Consider the following 23,722-nt stretch of genomic DNA (forward strand, 5'->3'; position numbering starts at 1 on the left):
ATCACACTTGGTCTTCTTTTCATGACCCTGCCCACCAGTGTAGCCAAAGCTAAATGCAGTTTCAGCGCGCGTCAGGGGCTAGAACTTGCTTCGCTTAATGATGACACGGGGGAGGATCAACGCAGCGGCAGTGCGCCACGTATATCACCTTCGCCCCTGGATCGAGTGGATCCAGCTGGTGCTGCAGTCCCTTTTGCCAGTTCAAATGCATCACGTCAGAGGAAGCTTGGCTGCGCTTAGGGCCGCACCATAAACGGTATTGGTACAGACCTGGAAGGAGCGTGTGGGCTGTGTTATCCTCAAGCAGCGTGTCGTTAAGCTGCTTTTATCGCCACCATGATAAGAGCCTCGTCTACGTTCTGTTATTTGTTCACATAAGCTAGCAAATAACATTTAGAATCGGGCGTCCGAGCCAAAGTGTAGTTGCGGGGCACAGTTACATAAAATATTATCCCGCCAAGCTTTCGCATTGGACATATCTACGTTTAGACACTGATAGATGATAGGCCCCTTTGGTCTCAATGATAACAGTGCATTGTGCTAAGAAACAAAAACTACGAAAATGTGATAAGATTTCCGCCAACATGGGAGAGCGAACGTCCTTGGGAAAGAAAGGTGTGAAAGATAGTAGCTTGGATTACTTCTTTACAGTCAATACCCACAGGGCCAATGCTAAATATTCAGAGAGTTGGCGGTCTTAGCCCGTGCCTGATCCCCGCTCCGCGCCTCATGCCTTACCGTAGTGTCGCGTGATGGTCATTTACGAGAACGCCAGCTATTAAAGGCATGATTCCTGAACCATTTTTTATTCAAGCTTCGTTGTGATTATGATCTCATCACCCTCCCCCTATCAAAAGGCTGTGGGGCCGCCCTTGTCCATGTGGCATGGCCTACACGATAAAGACGTTTGGGTTCTTGATTACTGGGCGTTCGATTGTATTTCGCATGCATTGATGGGCCCAAGTATTTCTGTTTGTTATTTGCCTCCACATACAGGCCAATATTTTGAGTAAGTAGCTGTACTCAAATCTGGTGGCACATTGTCTCACATTTGCCTAATTTGCTCAAGCCTTAGACGGGTTCCATCGCCAGCCACCATATTCATCGTGCCTCAGCCCTTTCTTAAATCCTGTCGCCTGCCCATTTCACTTGGTTTTCGTTACATTTGGGGTGACAAAAACACTTGAACTTTTCCACACCTCCGACATAAAAGTTGGAACTCACGCGAAAAGGACACTGCGTGCAGAGGTGTCACTTTCTAAAATCAGTGGGCAGGGGAGCGAATCAGAATGGTTGACCCTCTTACTTACCCCAAAAATTGATTTCGTCTGGGATGTCAGCCGCTTAAATTTGTGCCTTCGACGTTAAAACTAATTTTTAAAATGTTTCTTGACTCAAAATTGTTTTCCTGTAGAGGAATGACATTCCATTTTAATTGAATGAGTGCTGCCTTTGTCGACAAGTTTAGACATAATTCCACAAAAAGCATCGTAGTAAATCTTAGTGAGGAATTACTAATGACTAACGCTGGTGCTGATAGCAGCCACGATTATGCCACAATCGCGCTTGCATCTTTTGGGGAAAACGCGCTAACTTTTATTTGGCCACCCTCTTCTTTCAAAAGCTTTAGTTGTTGTTTGGATGTTTGGATTCGAGCCCTTTCGACCAGAAGTGACCATTTTAGGGCTATGGGACGAACGGAAATGATTAACGGTGAGGCATGTGGGGCAACGGCGAAGCATGCGCCTGTGGGCCAACCACCGGGCTTTTACCTGCGCATGTGCGCTGGGCACCGAGTTGGGGTTCCCTTCCCACGGGGCTCTCGGCCCACTCGTGGCTGACACATGCAGCCTGCCACGGTCAAGCGAGGTGTCGCTGGAATGAGGCATGAAACAGGATGGGGCAGAAGAGGCTCAAATTATTTCAAAAGCCTTTTTTAATTATAGCCCTTTCAATCAGAGGTGATCGTTTCAGGACTATGGGATGAAGGTGAATGGTAAACGGTGAGGTTGACTTGCATACTTGGGAGATCAACTACCGAACTTTAAACCGCGCATGCGCTCTGGGCACCCGGCTCACGGTTGGGGTCTCCCTTCCCACGGGTCCCCCTTCCCCTCGTGGCTGACGCATGCAGCCTGCTCTGCACAAGCGGGGTGGCGCGTGGATGGAAGGTGAAGTAGGATATAGGATAAGAGGAAGGATGATTTCAACAGCTGCTGCATATCGCAATCAATCGATCTTTATCTCAATCAAAAGCCTTGTCATTTGCATGCTGGCGCAACATATGAAGGAGTTAATGTGTCAAAAACATCACAGGTTGGCATTAAGGGGGCTCGGGCCCGAAAGTTTATGAAGTGACTCCTCTGATTGTAAGGGAAGTCTTGCGAGTTGCCGGTTGCTGTCAGATTTGCTTCACTCGTGGTAGGCAGAGCCATCTGCTGCTCATATCACAAACCTTAGCTTCGTCGCCGGCCACGTGCCGACCATATCTGGCTGCAATTAGTAACGCTCTCGCGGGGTGCCGTCAGTGCACAAGCCGACGGACCAACGTTTTTAGAGCGGCATAGCATGCAACAAAACGCAACAATTTGCATCCTTTACGAAAACGTAACACGTGGGGCGTCTTTAAAAAAGCCAGCGCATAACCTGGCATGCACTCGGGCCGCAGCCGAGCAGCAGCGCAACCCAGCAGCGGCATCACTCAGCTTCCTGCATTGAGAGCATCCCCGCTGACACAGTGCTGGTCTGTTCCCCACACCTCCGACAGTCTGACTGCTTTCGTCGGCTGCTCTTGGCTGAGGTAGGCGCAGAGATCACATACTTTATCGTCAAATCGCACGCGGTAGCTGCTCCTCCACGCGAAGTAGCTTTCGTACGCGGTGCGGTTGTGCATGAGTGAGCTGAGGTAGGCCGCCAGCCCGCTAACGCTCTGGAAATCCTGCACGTGGATGAAGGAGTGGGGCGGCGCGACGCGTTGGTACGCCTCTGGTGGCGGGCCGCGCACCACCGGCACCAGGCCCGCACGCAGAGCCAGCCAGAACTTCTCCGTGATGTAGTCCTCGCACAGACTGTTTTCGAACGACAGGTAGAAGAAGTGCGTGGCAGCTACGCTCCGGTAACAGTCGATCCTCGGGGCGGACTTTCTTTTGTCACTGGGACACCTGAGTGTCCCACATTTGCCGTAGATGTCCACCTGCAGGGAGCGAGCGAGCTTCTTGACGTACACCTCCCGTTTCGAGTGGGATGGACAGTGGGAAACCACCCAGGCGGCGGCCACCTTCCTGCGGGCACCCATGCACGACAAGCTGAGTCATCAGTCATAGTGCTGAAAGTAAGGGCTACATGTCATCAGCCATAGTGCTGAAAACAAGAGCAGCATGTCATCAGTCATAAGTGCTGAAAGTACGCGGGCCTAATTCCAAGAGTTTGCGGTCTGTAACACTGTGCAACATGTGACCCTCCGTGCGAGGCTGCGGGATGAATTAGTTGGCTCAAGCAGGATTCAAATAGTCATGCATGCTCTGCAGTGGGTTTAGCTGAAACCGATCTCGATGAAAAAAAGAGAACCCACCCCAGCACTCACACGGAAGGTATGACTGGGAACTGGGAAGTCTGCCGCGATTTGGCCAACTGGGAAGCCTACCACGATCTGAGACGTCGCTTGCGCCGACAACAAGCCGACGACAAGATTGCCTACTTCACTTCATCCATGGAGAGCCCTAGCAACATGTGCCCCCATGGCCACATGGCATGACGCCATGAAAACATGGCCCCATGTGGTAAGAATGTACCTGCTGCAGAAAAAAAATGTTTTAGCATCGCCAACACACCGTAAACCGTCATATGAGAAGCAGGCAGTCTTTGCTGACAAGCAAAACCAGCGCTTCTAGACCACGTCGAGCCGCATAGCTGCCACCATGCGGTAAGAGCCCGAGCTACACGACCCCAGCGCCGCCACCGTTCAGCCGCTACTGCCACTTGTAGTGAGAACAGCTTTCAAAACGCGGCTGGCAACACTCCCCGAGCTGTCTCACGCTTTCAGGGAGGATGACAAACATCAAGGTCAGTGGCGATGGCGGTGTGCCTCTTCAGCTGCCACTCCTCTGAATCCAGGCGTCACGTGATATGTTTGCAGTTGCACCGCCCACATTGCTGGTTAGTGAACATGTAAACTATAGACGCTGTTTATGAAATTCTATACGAGGCACAATGCGGAAAGGTACAAATGCGTGCGTTTGAATCATGGCTTATCTGTCTGGCATGTGCGCACACAGCATAGGTGTTTTACTAATCATACTGTGATTTGTTCTAATTTACGTAGTTAAACCCTTAAGTTTCATTTTCATTCGTGGGCGTACTTTCCATCCATATGATAGCCGGTGAAATCCGCAAAACGGAGCAATACTCAGAATATAAGTTACAAAACGCACGAACGCTGAAGGAAACACACAGCTACAGCCGTCATCAACCCTGGGGAACACGTTTATGTTGCAATTGCATGAATGAACATAACTGGTCAAACATTCGGAATAATCCCGTGAGGGATGAACGCAACGTGAAACATTGATTGCAACGATGTAGTTGAAATAAAACCCACGCTGCAGAGCAAAGAACCAAGGATTTAAACCAACTTGTTTACTCTTTTGTATTCACATCAATTAGCATGAGCAAAAAATCAGTGACATGACTTCCTACAAACCACGACTAGTGATGTCCTCGAAATTGATGATATATGGCTGCACACCATACCATTGTAAAATCATTTGAATATCCATTTGACTCGGGGTGCATGATAAGTACGCAAGATCGATAAAATGGCGTTATCCATGTTAACCTTATTCAAAGGTCCTGCTTGGTTTCGAGGTCAGGGTCGAAGTTCCCGACGTACTGGGCCAATCGTGCCCTTTCACCTGATACCGGCCCGTCGGCCCATGGCGTACCATCGTGCGTGATCTGCCAATGTCCAAGATGGCCTTGCGACCGATTTATAAGAGACTCCATCGATGTATATTTATGTCTGAACCGCGACGCAGTGTCTTCAATTGCATATCAATTTGAATCAAATCGAAAATAGTTATGTTTTTCAGAATTTGTGGTTAAATATCGAACTAGTTCATTTTGAATGTCATATTGACTCACTTTCCAGGAAATGTAGGTATCTGGCTTTCCAATGAACTGTTCCAAAACATCATGCTTCGCAAACTGTTTTCGTCGGATGAAGCTGAAAAATTAGGTTGCTGACATCATCGCGTATTTCCATCTGCTCCTTGTCCATATCAGTACACCATACTCTCTAAAACAAACAGAATGGTTCTTTGACAGTATAAATAAGCCAAAGAAGAGTGTCGTTCGATGATGTTCGACTTAATGCTAAACAAAACGTGAAAACTTTAACATGATTTGCAGCCACACATGAGTGTAAAGTCAATCTGTGTCCAGCCCCGCCCCCTCCCTCCCCCAGCTCCATGCGTGACGTAATGTGTGGGCGGCCAGTTAAAGCAAAAGGGTTGAGAACTTGCACATCAAACGGCCAAAGCATTTGGCCAGTCAGCTGATTAGCGTATTTTTGCCTAAACCAATTCATACCACGATGCGTTGTTAACGTGCGGGTACCCCATATTTTGTGTGGTGTCCATGAACTTGATAAGGTTCGGAAACAAAACCCAAACTTTAGTGTCGTTTCTCGAAGCATCGTCTATGGCATAACATTAGGTTTTCATTATGTCTTCATGGCAATTCCCAATCCTTGGACTGATTTGTCCCTGCGTGCAAAACACGCTTTAGTTCGTTCATTTGTCATGCATGGTGGTCACCCGCAATAGCACAGCGGGTCGTTTTTAAGCCTGTGCGCGCAGGAGGTCGTGAGTTTTTTTGGGGGGACCGGCGACTATCGCTTAGGCCGTGACGGCCAGACCGATAGTCGCCCGACTCTTATCATCGGACGCGTTGTAGTTGCCCGACCCTTATCATCGGACGCGTTGATTCGGCGCACATCCAAATGCCAGCTTCGAGGACAGTTCTCCGCGAGTCTGCAATTTGGGTGGCCAGGGACGGATGCACGGGGCCGTCCGCCGGTGGCAGCATGCTCACCGATGTGGAACGCGTTTTGCGATGCGGTCGGCTGGGAGGAAGCCACCCCAGACATAGACATATGGGTAGGTGGCGGGTAAGGGCGCCCAGCACTTGAGATATAAGTAAGTTATTGACTCGGTGTGTGCGTGAGCGCTGGCGTACATTTCACACCATCGGTGTCCGATTTGGTGAACTAGCGACTCCCGAACGCGCATGAGCTCACACTCCCATCGGGAACATGTGTGTTTATTCCAACGGGCGTCCTGTTGATTCCAAAACACATCCTGCGCGTGTACTTACCAAAATTACCGAGGATTTGAAAGTCAGCTACCAATCATATTGGAAATGGGATGGTAGCGAAAGATAGCCGGTACCTCTGCCGCTGGATGAATGTGGTGGAGCACCTTTACTTGAAAACGGGCAGACACACTTTTTATTTAACGATATTCTTTCAGCAGCCAAAATGCCTCGAACAGGTAGATTTTAGATTAGGATGGGTCTAGACAAGATTTAGAGTCAGAGATTTAGAACAGATTTGATGTCTAGAAATGAGTCTAGACAATGTCTTTAGGGTGCATTTTCTGCGAGAAATCAGCGCTATTTGCAATTTTTAAGGAAAAGGTGATAGACATGATCTCGAGAAGGAGCTATTGTCATCTATCATCATGTCATTCGTAAAAGATGTATCTCTCCTCTTTTTTATTTCCAAGAACCTAATGCAGTCAACGCGCCCTTAAAGCTCAACAACAAACGACAAACCCTCGATCGTAGGGCGAAGATCGATAACAAATGATGTTATCGGTGGTACGATATGCCTAAGTTATCTTTTTTCTTTTGTAGAACAGCATAACCTTCATCAGTAGTTTTTGGTGATTCACATAGTATCAGTACGAAAACAAAGTTAGACTTGACTTTAAGAATCGAAAATAACCGTTTGGTTTTGGCGCTTAAAGGATGTTGCAAGTAGTCAGTATTTGTAATCACTTGTATTTCCTGTTCATCACGTTGGGTGTTACGCGTTTGATAATAAGTGCTCGCCTTTGCGGTGAGTTACCACCCTTTTTGGCGCTGCCGTTGCTCTAATTGGACTTCTTGATTCTTTACAAGCCCTTGGCTCGAAGAAAATGACATATTGGTCCAAAAATCAAACTTAGGTGGTCTGAAACCTTTGAGATGTGATCGCTCGAATACGTGTTGAGATATTGGGCAGGGTCGCAGAGCCTTCAGCGAAACCCGGGAGTCACAAGCCGAAACGTTCACCTGAGGCGCAACTTTGGCAGCCATAGTTGGGCGCAGTGTCCAGATTTAAAGTTGACGCATGTTCAGGTCTACCTCGCCATCATCGAAACATAGCAAAATGAACAAGTTCAGTTATGCTGGAAATAATGCGCGGTTATGTTTGTGTGCCACGCATATCCCTAACATCCTATCTCTAACACGGTCATGCGGCCGATTTGTGCATGGATAATTACTAAGGCTGTGGTTGGAGATGGAGCCGAAGACGGCCTGGTGTAGAACGTGAGTACTATTGCCCAACGATGTGTGAGTACCAAGGGCCAGTTGAGGTAAAAATTACCTGTTAGAGAACAGGGGCACTTCTCCTTCTTGTTCGCCAGGCACAGTTTTCCCGTAAGGGAAGTAGATGTCTGCGCTCCTACTGTAGGTCATCGTCGTATTGAAGAAGTAGTCCAGTGGCCTCAGCCCAATGTACGTCAGCGTGGGAGGCTCGCGGAGCACGAACACGAAGCGCTGGTCTGCCCGCCTTCGCTTCGGCAGGTGCTTCGCGCTCATCGAGCGGCCGTGGAATAGAACGGCAGCTGCACTGTCGAGCATGGTCCGGTTGTTTGTCGTCACACAGTTGTTCACGGGGCACCCAACAAACGGCGCCGCGCCAAAGCCAAAGGAAAAGTCTGCACTACCGTAATTGGTGGTCCAGTACAGGATGACGTTTGACTTGGCCCGTCCGATGTGTTGGTCTGGTGTTGAGCTGCTCGGTGATGACGACGTCTTAAAATGGGTCGGACCCCTACTGCCCTCAGGTGACCCGGTCGTCACGGCGTGCTGCTCATTCGTGCTGTTTTGTTCACCGTTGGGCACCTTCCGCGAGGTGGTAGTGTTAGAAAAAGGCCGAATAGTAGAGAGCATTGTCCATGGTTTAACCTGTAGTTGTTGTGGAATTATTTGCAAATGAATTACAAAAACAGTTAGAGTCAGCATAAATGCAAGCCCACCAAATATGTACTTTCTTGGGCAAAGGTTTCTTGAGGAGGCGTATCTGGAACATAAGCATAGTGCTGTTAGCGCAACGAATGAAAAACAGATTCGAGAATCAGTACTGTTTAAAAACTCGGTCATCCAAACTATATTTGCTGAGTTGGACACGCAAGCAGTTGTGGCATACTATTCTGATTCAGTTGAATGCGTAGACTATTGTCGCATGTTCTGATTCCGATGCCGATTCAGATTTATGACAACGAAGATAAGGCAGATTTGAGGATCAGTTTTGTTTAAGGGACCCGGCTAACCAAAATATGTTTTTGTTTAATTTAATACAAAGACAGACGTGGTATGCTCTTATGATTCAGTTGACAAGATCAGAAGATGATTTGTTTTGCTTAGAGAAAAAGAGCGTTAAGAGGCGTAAACACAACTTAGCGTTGTACTAAATCTGCAATTTTGGGCCCGACATTTATCCAAATCTACCGTCATGTATAATACCAAGTATAATCCAGTAGTTGGTAATTACCGCCTAGTGTGATGCCTCCATTTTGCTATAGAATTCTTAAGAAAGAGCTGCATGGTCTGCCGAGATATTGTGTTGGTCTTTTTAATGCAGTAAGCTATGTACTTGTTTCCTAGGGCAGAGGCGAAAAGCAAAAAAAGGGGCAAAAGTGCGTGCACAGCCTGCACACACTACATTCTGCCACACACTACTTAGCACAGATCATGGATCTCTCCGTTCTGGGGCTCGTATAGGGAAAATATCAGGCCTCCAAAAGCTTAAATAAATAATATATATATATATATATATATATATATATATATATATATTTCATCCCCTTTTTTCTATCATCCATTTCCTAGTTACCATTGATAGGGACAGACACAACAACAGCGTGTCTTGTAAAACACTAGCTAGAAATTAATAACGAACATTTAGGCCAACAAACCGCTTGGAGTGTGTTTCCAATTCCTGAGCTTGAACTCCACACACAGCAAGTCTCCTGATGGTATTTGTACTCCGTGCACAGACTGAATTGTGTGATTCGAGCACTATAGCATGCCGACAAAAATTGGCCGAAATTTAGTGTTCAAGGGAATGTCCACATTTGAAGATATTCAGGCAAGCACCAAATATGATGATATGACGCCACTTATAAGTAATGGTAAAGTTTAAAATGGAAAAGACCACACGAGATAACACAATCTGTCTGGTAAATATGCTCCTCAATACGTCATTGTTTGATTACAGTTATCGTACCTTGTACGACGTTGACTGAGAGCCAATTCATGGCCGTTATGTTTGGAAATCTTGCCCACGAATGCCTGCTATGAACGGCCCGACAGTTATATTTTCCTTGGTTTTAATCACCGCATGGCTAGTATTATAACAAGGTTTCAATGACGTTGTTATGGCGTCATGTATACCTGGGTCACCTTAAGATGGTTTCCCCCAAAAGTGTGCATATTTTCGCGGGCTTGCTACTCATAAACTAGAAGAATTCTTAAGAAGGAAAGGGCCGTGAATTGCACCAAATGACGTTCAAGATGGTCATTTCAGTTCAAAGCCCCATATACATGTGGAACCCTCCTTTTTAAGACAGAAATAGTGTCTGATGTAAGAAGGAGTAGTTAGCAGCGTAAAATGGGCAGAGATGCATTTCCTACATTAAAATATTTCAAAATAGCACGCCGAGCTGCTATGTGCATTTCGGAAACACCCCCTGAACGAACGTTGAACGCTTCCTATTTAAGACGGTGTGTAAGATACGTATACTCTTGTTCGTGCTGTTTTACAAATCTTGAAACGAGATGCAAGGTACTTCTTGGTCTTATGTTCATAAAACTAACGCTCAAAAATGCGCCTATTTTCTTGAGGCGAGGTATGTTGCTCAGAGGCTTTTTCTTTTCGATATCCAGTATCAGGTCAACACCAGAGATTACGTCAGGTCAGCATGCAGACGCGGTGTGAAAATACGTTGTGCTGCGCAGACCGTTGTCCGTGTTTTGAAAATTGACCTATAAGCCTGACAGGCTTTCAAAAAAAACTGAACATCGGCCGAGTCGTAAACGGTAAAGGGAGTGTGCTACATTTGCATGGTGTTTTTAACTGAACTAACCATCTTGAAGATCATTCGGTGCAGCTCACGGCCCTGCCCTCATTAAGACGTAAACCCGGCTAGATCTTTAGCTACACGCCTGCGGGAATGTGCTGAGTGTCTCGGGAAACCTTTCTCAGAGTTCACAATGTAGTTGTCAAGTCGTTCATGTCTGGCGTTCGTGAGCACAATTTCCAAATATAAAGCCGCCAATTGGCTCAATCAGTGCTGAGCAAGGTACGATGGTGTAATCAAACGATAGCATATTGAGAAGCGTGCACACTAAACTAAGAAACTGCGTTGTCTACAGTAGTGGTATCCGCGTAAAAGTTTATCAATAGCTATAAGTGACCCCATGTCATTATATCTGATGCTTGCTTCAAATTCGAACAACGTGAAACACTCACTTAAAAAACGATCATGCGGTTGGAAATATTTTAGAAATTCGTACACGATGACCTGAGCTCGGCCTGACATGACTCTGGGTTGCCTCTGGCGTCGACCTGGAAACACTGTGATGTGCTTCTGCCACGGGTGAAGGAAATCTTTCCTGGGTGCTTTTTTTGGTGTGTTTCGAGGGTGCACAGCCATTAATGCATATGCCACGGGCTGAAAGCACCAAATAAATTCGAGTGTTTCTGAGTTATTTTACGCGACCTCTGCCGTGACGAACCATGACAGTTGCCAGTGCTATGCCATCTGTGCGAAATGACCAGCGCTATCGAAACCCATTTGAAATGTCTGACTGCTAAATTGATGCTCAAATTTTTGACAGTTGCCGATCACGTGTTGGGATTGCCAACGTCACATTGCTGTGATCAAGAGATGCATTGCCTCAGGCAGTTTCGTCGGTGAATGCCCCGGACAGTGGCGGGGTAAGGTCATGACACAGTACCTCGGCGAGTCCATGACCGCAACAGTATCGGTGAACACGAGCTGGAGCGCCGCAGTCTGCCGCGTGGAGGGCTCCGCTCAACTGCCGCTGCAAAAGAACACGGACGAAACATTCAGGGGAAGTGGTGGCAACAGAACTGCATGCTTTTCGATGCAGACTGAAACTGCGCCGAGAACAAAAAATGCTCTAAGCAATGCTCCACGTTTCCAATAAACCGATTGGATTCCTAGCTTAGTACCTCCCATACCAGCTGCACGTTTCTCGGAGCCTAGCGTCTCGGAGCTTCTCCTGCAGAGTTATCAGGATGAAATATCTAATCGTGAGGTGTTATGAGACTGCAGCTGATGACCACATGATGGCAAACAAAGTCAGCGCCTCTCCGGGCTCTGATTTTTGCGGCTTTTGCCGTTCAGGCATTTCTCCGTAGCAGTGTGATTGAAGCAGACAGTTGTGGCATATGTTACCCACATGAACCAATCGCAGTCACCAAAAAGGTTTTTTATAATTGATTGTTGGTTCACAGTAAAATCAGTCCGAAAACCTTTTCTCGTGCATACTTGGTGAGCTCAGGGACATTTGGGTTCCTTACCTCCACCGAGATGTTGTCAAAATATATATAATAGCGATTCTACCTCACACTCCGCCGGACGAAAAAAAAACACTCTCTATGAACGCTTTGGCGAACAGCACACCCGGTGCTGGTCCCAGAGCGATGTCATCTGTTCAGTAGTGGATCTTGCCCTGTGGGTGCTTCACTGCTTTTTTCGTGCACGGTATAAGCACTGTGCGCATGGCATGTATAGAAACATCTGGTGCTAGCAAGGTAGCGTGATAGGCCACATACCTCGGGTTGATGGTTCTCTTTTAATTGACCTGCATTCGTTTCAGGCGTATGGGCCCAATCAGAGTATTTCACGCGTTACATTTTATTTCGTATAAGGACTGTAGTTTTTGAAGGTTTAGACAATACCGGCAGCGTGGAGACGTTAATGTTGGGGGATGACAGTCTCACGACCGCCAGCATGTGCCTGGTCTTAGAAACTATCTCCGCCGTCTGCACGTTGAACATGAGCCTGCATGAGCTTCCACGATAATTCCAAGGTCCTTTTTAGTGGGCACGACTGCGATTTTGGTGCCATGCAGGAAGTAGGTCAGTCGCGTTCTTAAAGTGCTGACGTGCATTACTTTACACATGGATGCGTTGAATGGGAGCAATCGTACTCCTCCGATCATTTGACTAGGCCATTGAGGTCAACCTGGAGAGGAAAAGCAGCCGGCGTCCTCGGAACACGATAGTACACCTTAGTATCATCCGCAGATACATTGATCGCGCATCGCGTTTCTGGCAAATCGTTGACAAAAGTAATGAACAGGATTGGTCCCAGCACCAACCCTTGCGGGGTACCGCTGGCGGTGTTGGTCCAGTCGGACCTCGAGCCATGGACCCGCACTCGCTGCTCCTAGTTGGAAGCAGTTACAACTTTTTACAACTTAACGTACAACTTTAAAGAGCTACGACATTTTGCAGCCCGGTTATTGTCCAGATTCTATTTCTATGCATTGAACTGTCTACCAACATCTGCAAACTGGCATGCTTTATCACCGATTTGACATGGCAAAGAAAGATAAGCCCCTTTCACACTAGCAGTATTACACAGCAGATTTGTGTTTTACTCAATTATTTTTAGCCAGGTCAGGATCGGCTCACAGATTTTAAAATCCGGTTCCGCATGCAATGACTCATATTTATTGAAATTTTTTCTCTAACTCAGTTCAGATTTATTGCTAGCATTGATTCACTTCACGCACGACTCACGCAGCTTGCAACATCAAAGATCTGATCAAAATCAAAGATCTGATCAAAATCAAAGATCTGATCAAAATCAAAGATCCGATTAGCTCGCGGCGTGCCTGGGACAGAGCCCAAAAGTAAGGTTTGTGGCGATTAAATATCGTTTTCCCCATCTGTGTTTCGCCTTATGCCAGGACATGCAGGTGGGATGTTCTGTATTGCCTGTAGCGTGAGTATTATGCTTACCCACCGGATGTTTGGGCAAGGGCAATAAGAGCTCTCCCAAGTCTGGTTTGGGACGATTGTCCAAGAGATTAAGTGCTCGGTCTCTTGTGTCTCAGTCTTAGCACCTGTGTTTTGGGATGCTTGATTCTTGTTGTCGCTAGCCTGCCCAGCACGTCGTTGTAGCTGGGTAGACAGTTTCGTAGCAAAGGTGAAACAGTGTTTATGATAGGGTGCAGGTGGGCTTACATTAACATACTCATTATTTTGGCACAACGTACTGTGTGCTATTGCCATAAGATCCCATGCCAGTGTAATGATTACCTTCACTTTCCATCAATGCAAACTGGAGGACCAAAGCGTCTTGAGCTGAATATGTGATATCATAGCTTGCAAAAAGTGTCTGACATGACTCAAACTTGAAGTCATTTAAAGGAAATACATCACGTTTGAAGATATTGAAGCAAGCATCAGGTGTGATGACACAAGCGTTTAACTAAGAAACCAGAGGGGCTTAGGTCTTAAAAAGGGCAGGATTGAGAACAGCACCAAAAGGCATTCAAGATGGCTGTTTCACTTCAAAATGTATATATATATATATATATATATATATATATGACGTAGAGGGAGGTATATATATACATATATATATATATATATATATATATATATATATTCCGCATTAACAAGCTTCTTCATGCCTCTTTCAAGGTTCCGGGCTTTCCATTTAGCAATATCGTTAAGGTAAAGAATTGCTTGTACAAAATCACACATGTACTCGTCGACATCGACGAATTCTAGCGTTTTGAGACCTTATCTCATCGTTGAAGAGATGTACATCAAGGCCGTGTAATAGAGCATGATCATCCGGGGATTTTTCGGCACTTCTCCTTCACTTTTAGAGTGACGTTACAAAGTCGCAGCTTGGCCAAGCACCAACGCCTGCATTTCCGTCGTGTTTGCCATTACCCGCATATCTACCAGTATCCTTATCTAGTTCTCGCCACAGGACACTTCAGAAAGTCCTATGAGGAGACATGGAACGGGGATTTTTTGCCACACTGGGTGTATAATAGCGAACATAGGCGTAGGAACTGGGTGCAGCCCGTATGCCATGGCAACCTTGTCTGAGAATGTCAAACATGAAGTATATGACCATCCATTGCAGTTGGCCGGCCTACATCTGCTCACATCCAGCCTGGTACACCTGCCCGAAGTAAAGCTGTTGCCAGAGGAGAAGCTGAGCGGCACCAGCATCATCATCTGTACTGCCGTGCTTAACCTCAGCACTGTGTATGGTGACGCGCCGGGTCGCACTGGTGCGCGATTGAGGTAGTTTGAGGAGACAGAGGTGGTGTGCTGCCTTATGCCTGGTAAGAAATAAAGCATCGGGGACATTGCAGTGTTTCATATTGCGTCAACTATGCCACGAAGCCTCCGAAGGTCATGGCGCATAGCGCCAATTAATATTAGATCCGTCACGACATCCCGCCAACTCGTCGTGCACACGTTTGACTCATAATTCACTGTGCCTTGCTGAAAACGATTATTGGACACAACATATACTTCACTGTACACACTTCACGAGAACACCAAGCAAACGGGGGGGACGGAAAACATATTCATGCACTCTTTAGCTTAAATTTAGGGTTATGCGACATGATAAACCCGTCTAAAATAGCCCAAACGTTTCTCTGCGAAGGAACCATCTACGCCTCAGACAGACACTTATGCGTACAAAATAAAAAATAAGGGTATAACGATATTCACATCACAGTGTCCAAGAGCTGTCGCACCTGTTTAGCTGCGCGCATGGCAGCAGCCCGCTCAGCCCTAGCCTGATTAAGCCATTTGAAGCGGAGATGGATGCGCGTCGTCACCAGGCTCCGAGCGATCAGCTTGCTCAGCGCGGAGCGTTTTTCCAGCAACAGCTTCGTGAGGCGGCCAACGATACCGATGTCTTAGTCCATGCCTCGGCCCACCACTGGCTAGAACACGACCTCGAAAGCCTTAACTACGCTCATACAGACCGGTGCCGGTACCATCAGACCACACCTACTGAACGTGTGTATCCAGCTGTCTGTCACACAGCTGGATGACACCTCTCGGGTCGACAGCCCCGTGCTTGGGTCGAGGTGTTTGTACTTGGGCACCGCGAACCCGGCTGCGAAAATCGTTCGATGTTAAAGGAAGCGTTCTACGTTTGCATGGGGTTTGAACTGAAATAGCCATCTTGGAGATCAATCGGTGCATTTCTACCCAGGCTGGCATGACATAATGGTGTCATTCAAATACTGCCACCACGTTGGTCCCGAAATAGTCCCCTCCCCATTTTCGCAAGTGTGTGGCTCAAAAACGAGAGGGGTTTAGGCCTTAAGGAGGACTCTTCAAGCTGGCTATTCCTGCTCTAAGCCTCATAAAAATGTGAAACACTCCCTTTCATGAGAAGGTCCTATTCGCGCATGTATATTGCTTCTAGAGCGATAAGTCCTCGTCCCTGTGTGAAGACTTGTCACTCTAGAAGCAAACCACATCTGCGAATGGGATCCTCTCATTAACGAACAAAACAATGCGTGTGGAACTCTCCATCTGTGCGGAGGGACACCATTAGGGCGGAGAGCGCAGAGGCATTGAGTGCTTTACGTGTTGCGAATGAGCGCTGTTGCCTGCCAGTGATGAGTATGTGTAATACGTAGATGCTCACGTCTGTCCTGTGATATATGTGTGGTATGTTTGTGCTGTACCGGTATGGCAAAAAGCTGATGTGTGCAAACGTGAGAGCCATGTTAGAATAGGCACGAGAGAATTTGGATTTTACGATGGCGCGATTACATCGACTTCGTTTAAAACAATTAATCTAGAAAAGGTCCAACGGCGGATGGGACGTTGAGAATATATCTAATGAAGTTTATTAATGAGTTGATAGTTTATTATAAGGTTATAAATTTCATTTTACGTTTATTAATTAATTGTAACTAAATAATAAGCTAAGCAAAGAAGATGCATGCACCCTGAAGCTACGTTTCTGACCCATTGCAATTCTACTTAGGCACATTTTGATAGAAGTACGTCGGCCTTGATTATAAAAACGCAGCGATGAGGTTGATTTTTTATCGGCTCATTTTCTACAATAACTGCGCATTTACCATTGCGCTTCTCGCCGCACATTTTGTCTTAAAACTCGATGGAGGAAAATCGCTCCCGGCGACGGAGGATTTTCATGGGGGAGAATGTTTTGCTCCGAGCTTTATAAAACTTGGATGAGCAAAATCTGAGAAAAATTCCCTCTTCTGACGGGATTCTTTTTTTAAAAAACTGGCCTTAGGTTATGCAATATGACAATCTAAATGTTTTTTGGAACATAAGCTTTGATGCCATTTTAAACGAACATCGAGAAGCAAAAACTTTCATTAGATTGCTTGACACAACTTTTAAAAAAAGATCGGCAAGGCTAAGTTTGCTGTGATCTTTAACAAAATATGTGTAAAGAATAATGTGCTTTCAGGTTTACAAATTTGCATATATATATATATATATATATATATATATATATATATATATATATATATATATATGCATGTATGTATATATCCTGGATAAGAACAGTCGTAACGTTGCTAAGGCTAAGCAAAATGCCGCGGCATGAGCATTGACATTGACAAAGCCATTACACTGACATGGGATCTTAGGGCAATGGGATACAGTGCTCCATGTAACTTCCATGAGACTTGGATGGATAATTAAAATACGTACATAAATTGTACTTCAATGGGGTATTATTTGTCATGCATGCCAACATACCGGGTGGATACTGATATCCAGATTTTAGTTGCCTATTTAGACACGAAAGTGTGGTATGTTTGAGAACTAAGTATGCAAGGTGTGGCACGTTTTGACAGGATATGATTCAGGTATGGTTAAAAATCCTTAAATGCACAGTTGCGTAATGCCAGAGAAATAACTTCAGTTGGAGAGGAACAACTGGCGTGAAAAGTGTTCGGATATTGCAAACATGAAAATACGACTAATTATGCACACTGTTCAGTTTCCACTGATTTTAGTCTCCTTTGGGGCTTTGACGACCAAAATTTCGGTCTCCGCGGCAGCTTTTGGTGAGACGATTTCGACACGCCGCCGAGCGATTGGGCGCTGCAAAAATAATGTCTCGCGTACGGCTCCATTACTATCGGGTCATTCCGCGCCTACAACTGAGTCAGTCGAGTCATACCATAATTTCTGATCCGAATAAAGCTCGGTCTTTAGGTGCTTTAGTGCTCCGGTCACCGTTCTGAAGGTTTCAGATCCCCATTAGACAACTTTTGACCTGTCATAGAACCACCAGTTCTGGCTCTCTGATCAAATGGTGAAAGGTTGGTAGCGATTTAGCAACAGTTTGTAAGATCTGAGTTTGTCTGCAAGCACCAATTCTGGAATTTGTAAATTTGAGGACATAACTTATCTTAAGATCACCAAGTTGTCATCTTCATGAGGGAACAGGTATGGCGCATCCAGTGGCGAAGGTTTCGTAGCCACGGGAGTGGTAGGTCCTGAGGTATGAGTTGTTTGCAAGCAAGAAAGATGCGGAACCTGGGGAAGACCAGGCTCGATGGGACCTTGTGGCTCTTTGTTGGCCACATGTCTTTACGTCTTTATTTCTGAGAAAGTCCGACCTGTCCTAAAGTACACAAATTTCACAACTGCAGTGATCGGGTATGGCGCGTCTAACGGTAAAGGTTTGGTGGCGATCAGAGCTATAGTTTCCGAGATCTGGGCTGTCTGCTGGTAATAATTTTGAGTGGGGTAGATTTGGTGACTTTTGACTTTACCTAAGGTCACCAAATTGTCAACTTAGACGGAACTCAGGAATGGCGCATCGAGTGATGAAGGCTCTGTAGTGATCGGTACGATAGGTTCTGAGATGTGAGCTGTCGGCTTTTGTATGTTAAATTTTGCCTCCGCGCTCTTGAGGTATTTAACCCAGGGTTAGGCCACGATATTGCCAACCCCTTACCCACCTTATTACACTGCCGCATTTTGGTTGTTGGAAGGGTCTGCTTATCTAAAAATTTCGGATATACCTTCTCAATGAAAGACTTTTTACCACAGCCATCCAACGGCAAGAATATAGGTCATTTTACGCTACCATTGCATTTCTTATAGGATTGGTAGCTCGCTTTCACATGCTGGACATCCTTGATAAGCCGGAATTTTTTCGATGGGGTGTGGAGCTGCCGTGCGCCCGCCCGAGAGTTCACCGCCAGGGTGATCAGTGAATGGAGAGAGTAGAGGCACATTTGGAATGTAGGTCACGAACTCAGCTGGCTTTCAGCGTCTCAAGCTGTAAAACCCGCACTTGTTTGGTTCACAAAGTTTTTACAGCCTGTTTATCCGAAGCGCTCTGCGAGCACATCGTCAACCATGACCACATGAGCACACAATACGGACTACTGCGGTTTCCAGTCATTAGAACAGAGACTGGGGGACGCCAAGTCACGGACAACGGTGCTGAGCTTAGCAATGTTATATGCCACACAGTGACATTTAAGGAAGAACTCACGAACAGGTCACGGTCTGATCCTGACCTGAAAGCAGCCGCACACTGTCCATCCTGTCGGCAATATCGCTCGTATCTCGCCTGCTAGCGTCGATTTTTTCGTCGATAAGAATTGCACACACCTACTGAGATACGAGCGATATCGCCGACAAAATGAGCTGTAAACAACGCCTTTAGGAGTCACGCGATAAATCTTGCATGTAGGTGTCACGTGCACGATTTGAGCGGCCGGTGGTCTAAGATAGACGACAGCGTGCGTTTGATCAGCATACTTTGACCTATATCACGTGTGTCGATAACAACCCGTTGATTGCAGATTCCGTACGAACTACATGACTGACTGCAGTCATCCACTGGGTGTACTGTTGACCCAAGCAGTCGGGGCGGCAACGGAGGAATACGTATTGGCAGGCGAGAGAGGGGGCTTTAGAGCCGTGCCAGGGCCATAGAGAAGCCAGTTGCCGTCAGATACTGGACATTTGACGCTTGGCGTGTCCGTATGCCTGTTTGTTTGGATTGACGACCACTTGGTCGAGTGGCCCCGATCGACCGCTGGAAGCGCCGGCTCTCGAGGACGCGAAAACATTGCAGTGTCGCGTCGGTCGCTTGATTCACTGGGGCGCGTGGTATTTGTCAGATGTGGAGTGTTTGGGCTGTTCTGTTTGGCGGGGTATATTTCAGATTGATTTTAAAGTAAGAAGCCAATGTCTGGACTACTAACGCAGGTGGCTCGATGGTACGGTACGCGAGCTGAGGCCGACGCCGAACAACGGACAAGTAAACGAAATCCGTGGGGATGCCAGAAGCTGGACGAAAATTAGCATGGTTGTCGTTCATAATGTATACAGCACAGGGCATCTAGTGAGTTATTATTCGGATAGGCATAATTGCAATGTACCGCATCGCAATCATACTGTAATCGATTCGTGCTGAGGGTTGCTACATCGCTGTGATGGTTGTGTTACACTGTGGTTAATTATTTCCAATGAAAATGGAGCCTTATGCGCATTAATATCTTTAAGTTTTAAGTTTCAGTGGGTCTTGATTTTGCTTCGCACCACTGCTCACGTGACCTTGTTTCCTGTCCCCACGGTCATTCTAGCATTTCGTCATGCTGCGATTCTAGATTCGCTGCGTAATCGCACTGTCAGTTTTCCAGCCACAGCCCATCCATGCCCTCCCAGCCACTGAATGCTAGTCTGTTCGTTCTCGTTACCGGCGCTCTACGCGGGAGGGACACAGCGCGGCGAATGGCTGCCAATCGGCGCAGGAGCGTCACTGCTGGTCGCCGGGGGGGGGGGGGGGGGCGTCGCCATACAGACCATACAGAATCACCACGTGATGCTGCTCGCCGGGGGCCGTCGCCAGACCACACAGCATAAACACGTGATGCTCCTCGTCGGCGGCACTCGCCATATAGCAGAATCATCACGTGATCCTGCTCGCCGGCGGCACTCGCCCGACCACAGAATCATCACGTGATCCTGCTCGCCGGCGGCATTCGCCAGACCACAGGATCATCACGTGATGCTGCTCGCCGGGGGCCGTCGCCAGACCACACAGCATAAACACGTGATGGTGTTCGCCGGCGTCGTCGCCAGAGCACACAGCATAACCACGTGATGCTCCTCGTCGACGGCACTCGCCAGATGACAGAATCATCAGGTGACGCTGCTCGCCGGCGGCACTCGCCAGACCACAGAATCATCACGTGATCCCGCTCGCCGGCGGCACTCGCCAGACCACAGAATCATGACGTGACGCTGCTCGCCGGCGGCTCCCTATGCGCTCGGTTGCCAAAGAGCAAAACGCTTGGAAACGGAAATATTACACGTGAAGGCCTCTAGCTATGATTGTGGTTCGTGTTCGAGTGCGACTGTAACAGAAGACAGTGATGTGCCTATTGTTGACGCGCTAGCGGCGACGGACCTTTCCCATACAATGTGTTCGGCTAAGAATTAGTTCTATAAATGCGGGTCAGACCGGCTAATGCTTGTGGCCTATGCAGGATGTGTGCTACAGGCTACGTGTTATGCTAAGTGCTTATGGGCCGATGATTGGCATCGTTCGTGATCAATTATTTGGTCTTGAGGATCGAGTGGCGGATATTGTTTGCCTGTACCTGCAAACACGTGCTGCAATTTGTACTGCCCAAGTTAGAGGTGGGAAGTCAGTTGTAATTTCTGGCTTTCACGCACGCACTTTAAACAAATTTAAACGTAAATCTTTTGGCGAGACCTGGGGAGCGTGAAGGCTTGGTGATGTGAAGCGATGGCATTGCCAGCACTGGTATGTAATTCACCAGCTGGTCGCCGGTGTGGTGGCTGACGCCGGACCGCGACGAGGAACGCCGGAAGGCCGCGTGGAAACATGGGCCCGTAAGTCCTGGCGCCCCCGATGTGAGTGCACTGCCGCTGCCGTGGATAAGATCAAGATTAACGCGTGGAAGGCATTGAGCTCCTGATTTTCGGCAGCGTCAGTTGGGAGTTCTTATTTAGACAACAATTGTCATTCAATGTGGCGGGCGGTTCCGGTTGACCCGCATGCTGATTTGTCATTCTTTAGCGCAGACTGATAAAAGGAGAGAGATCAACGCGAGTCCCTGTCGTTTCGGAACTAAGAATGGTAGAGCCTAGCGAAAAACGTAACAGTGGATTGTTTTCAACCATACCATCATCAACCCTATATAACTATCATATCATCATCATCACCGTATTTTATTATATTGTCACTATCATATCACCATCAGCCACTACTAGTGGCAGTAAGTTGTATGTTCCCGTGTCAATAGTTAACCAAATAGGTCAGGTGAAAGGTCAGCTTTTCTGAAAATCGAGGCATTTCGGCTTTGCATGCCAATATTGATGTCACCATGCCACGTAGCAGGACCGGACCCAACCAGACGTGTTCCTTGTGAAAATTGAGTATGTTGAATTATAGTTGTGTGCGTTTTGAGCTTACATGTATTATGAATGGTCGTTGATGTAATAGTGTCAGCAGGGTAGGCTTGTCGGTTACCGCCCGCTGCCAGCGCCGGCCATCGAGTGCAGCGCATGCGCTGCGGTGTTACTAAAACGATCGCTGATTCTCAGAAACCAGAGGTGCTAGAGGAACATATTTGATGCCAAAATGCGCGCAGTGAATCTTCTAAAGGACATTAAAATTTGGGCGCGAAGCTCGATGGCGGGTCGTATCGACCCCCTCCCTGTCATGGCGAGGGTTAAGCGACGTAAGCGAAGAAGCATTGGCTATATTGACACAACTGACTAAAGCTGAGTTTTGTCAATGCAACCAGCACTCTATTAATAATGCTGTTTTTTGGTACGTTTTTAAATATACGTACTGTCATGTGATGCCCAATGCTAAATGTATATAGTGTCCCCAATTTAGGAGCCAGTTCCCCCACATCGCTATCGTGCCCTGTGCGCCACCGTGTACCTTGACGCGATTCCGTTGGGCTCCGGTGGTGCAGTTCAAATACGGACGCCAACTGTGGAACGTCATGTGTGTGATCCGGAACTGGCAAGGCGCGAGCGAACAGATAACAAGACATGGTGCCAGAATAGGCAACCGCCACGCATCACTGCTCTGAAGGCTTGTTTCAGGGAAATATTGTCATTGTAGACCGATCATTTCCCTCCGGCGGGTGCCGGGTAGTCCGCGCCCGTTTCGCCTTGAGCCAATTGCGATGTCTTCCTTCAGAAAGCCCACTGAGTTGAATCTGGCTGATCCAGCCCTTGCTAGTGCTTGGCGCACGTGGAATCAGGACTGGTAATTCTTCTACGATGCCAATGAGTTTGATAGGAAGGCAGAAAAAGTGAAAATTGGAATTTCTTTCAACTGCGCTGGCCTCTCCGCCCAAGAGTGGTATTCCCATTTTGATTGGGAGGGGGAAGAAGATGCCCATAACCTGGAGAAGATCACTGATCAGTTTGACAAGTTTTGCATCCCAAGAGAGAACCCAATTGGGGAAAGGTGCAACTTTCATAAGAGGGCCCAGCAACCAGGTGAGACTGTCCTGCAGCATGCCTCAGCTCTCCGCACCCTGGCTGCCACATGCAAGTTTGGCCCAAGCCTGGATGAAATGATCGGGGACAGACTGTGCATGGGTCTCAGTGAGACATCAACTGTAATGCAGTTCCTGAAGCATCCTGATCTGACCCCGCGAAAAGCAATGAGATTGCAGCCTTGGAAGAGTCAGCCTTAAAGGACCAACAGCTGTTGTGTGGAAGGGAGCCTGAGGTGTGCCCTGTGCGCACCAACAATGGAGCCATACCCAGGTATCCCACCAACCAGGCACAGGCAAGCGAGCCATGGGGCAAAGCAACTGAGCCAAACTGCAAGAACAAAAAGCCATGTGGTCACTGTGGCTTCACCACCCACACTGGAGGTCGATGCCCAGCGAATGGGAAAGCATGCGAGAAGAGTGCACGGCTAGGGTCACTTCTCAGTAGTTTGCCGCAGCCGCACAGTACAAAAAGTAGTGACTGGAGACAGTGAATCTGAAACCTAAGTTAGTGAACAAACACTAAAATATTTCTTGGGAGCCGTGAACTCCCAGGCAAGTGAGGAAAAGTCATGGCCCAATTCTCTGACCATCAACACAAGCTCCATAAGGTTCAAAATTGACACTCCAGCTGAGGTGTCTGCGATAACTGAAGATGTGTGGGGCTCAATGAAGGAGCCGCCAACCCTGACCAAGCCGCGAACTCGCCTGACCAGCCCTGGAGGAGAGCCGCAGTGTGTGGCTGAGTTCAGGGCCACCACCCTGCACAAGGGCCAGACCTACTCATTTAAAGTGGTGGTCATGAATGGCCAAATGGCCAACAAGCGCCTGGCCGGAGATGCTGCTGTCGGGATGGGCCTGG

The 23,722-nt window shown here is 47.4% G+C and overlaps 1 protein-coding gene across 1 annotated transcript in view; it reads right to left on the reverse strand.

Moving 5' to 3' along the window:
- Positions 1-796: 796 nt before the first annotated feature.
- Positions 797-23,722, reverse strand: part of LOC119111272 (alpha-(1,3)-fucosyltransferase 7) — a 29,751-nt gene continuing 6,825 nt past the window's right edge. Inside the window, exons 3-5 of the mRNA XM_037235092.1 lie at positions 11,287-11,373; positions 7,649-8,169; positions 797-3,281 (exon numbers count right to left, since the gene is read on the reverse strand). Of these exons, the coding sequence (XP_037090987.1) occupies positions 2,702-3,281; positions 7,649-8,169; positions 11,287-11,373 (1,188 nt within the window). The 3' untranslated portion in view covers positions 797-2,701. The remainder of the gene's footprint in view (positions 3,282-7,648; positions 8,170-11,286; positions 11,374-23,722) is intronic.

Source organism: Pollicipes pollicipes, unplaced genomic scaffold (genome assembly GCF_011947565.3).
Source record: "Pollicipes pollicipes isolate AB1234 unplaced genomic scaffold, Ppol_2.1 Scaffold_7261;HRSCAF=8764_pilon_pilon_pilon, whole genome shotgun sequence".
Classification (NCBI taxonomy): Eukaryota; Metazoa; Arthropoda; class Thecostraca; order Pollicipedomorpha; family Pollicipedidae; genus Pollicipes; species Pollicipes pollicipes.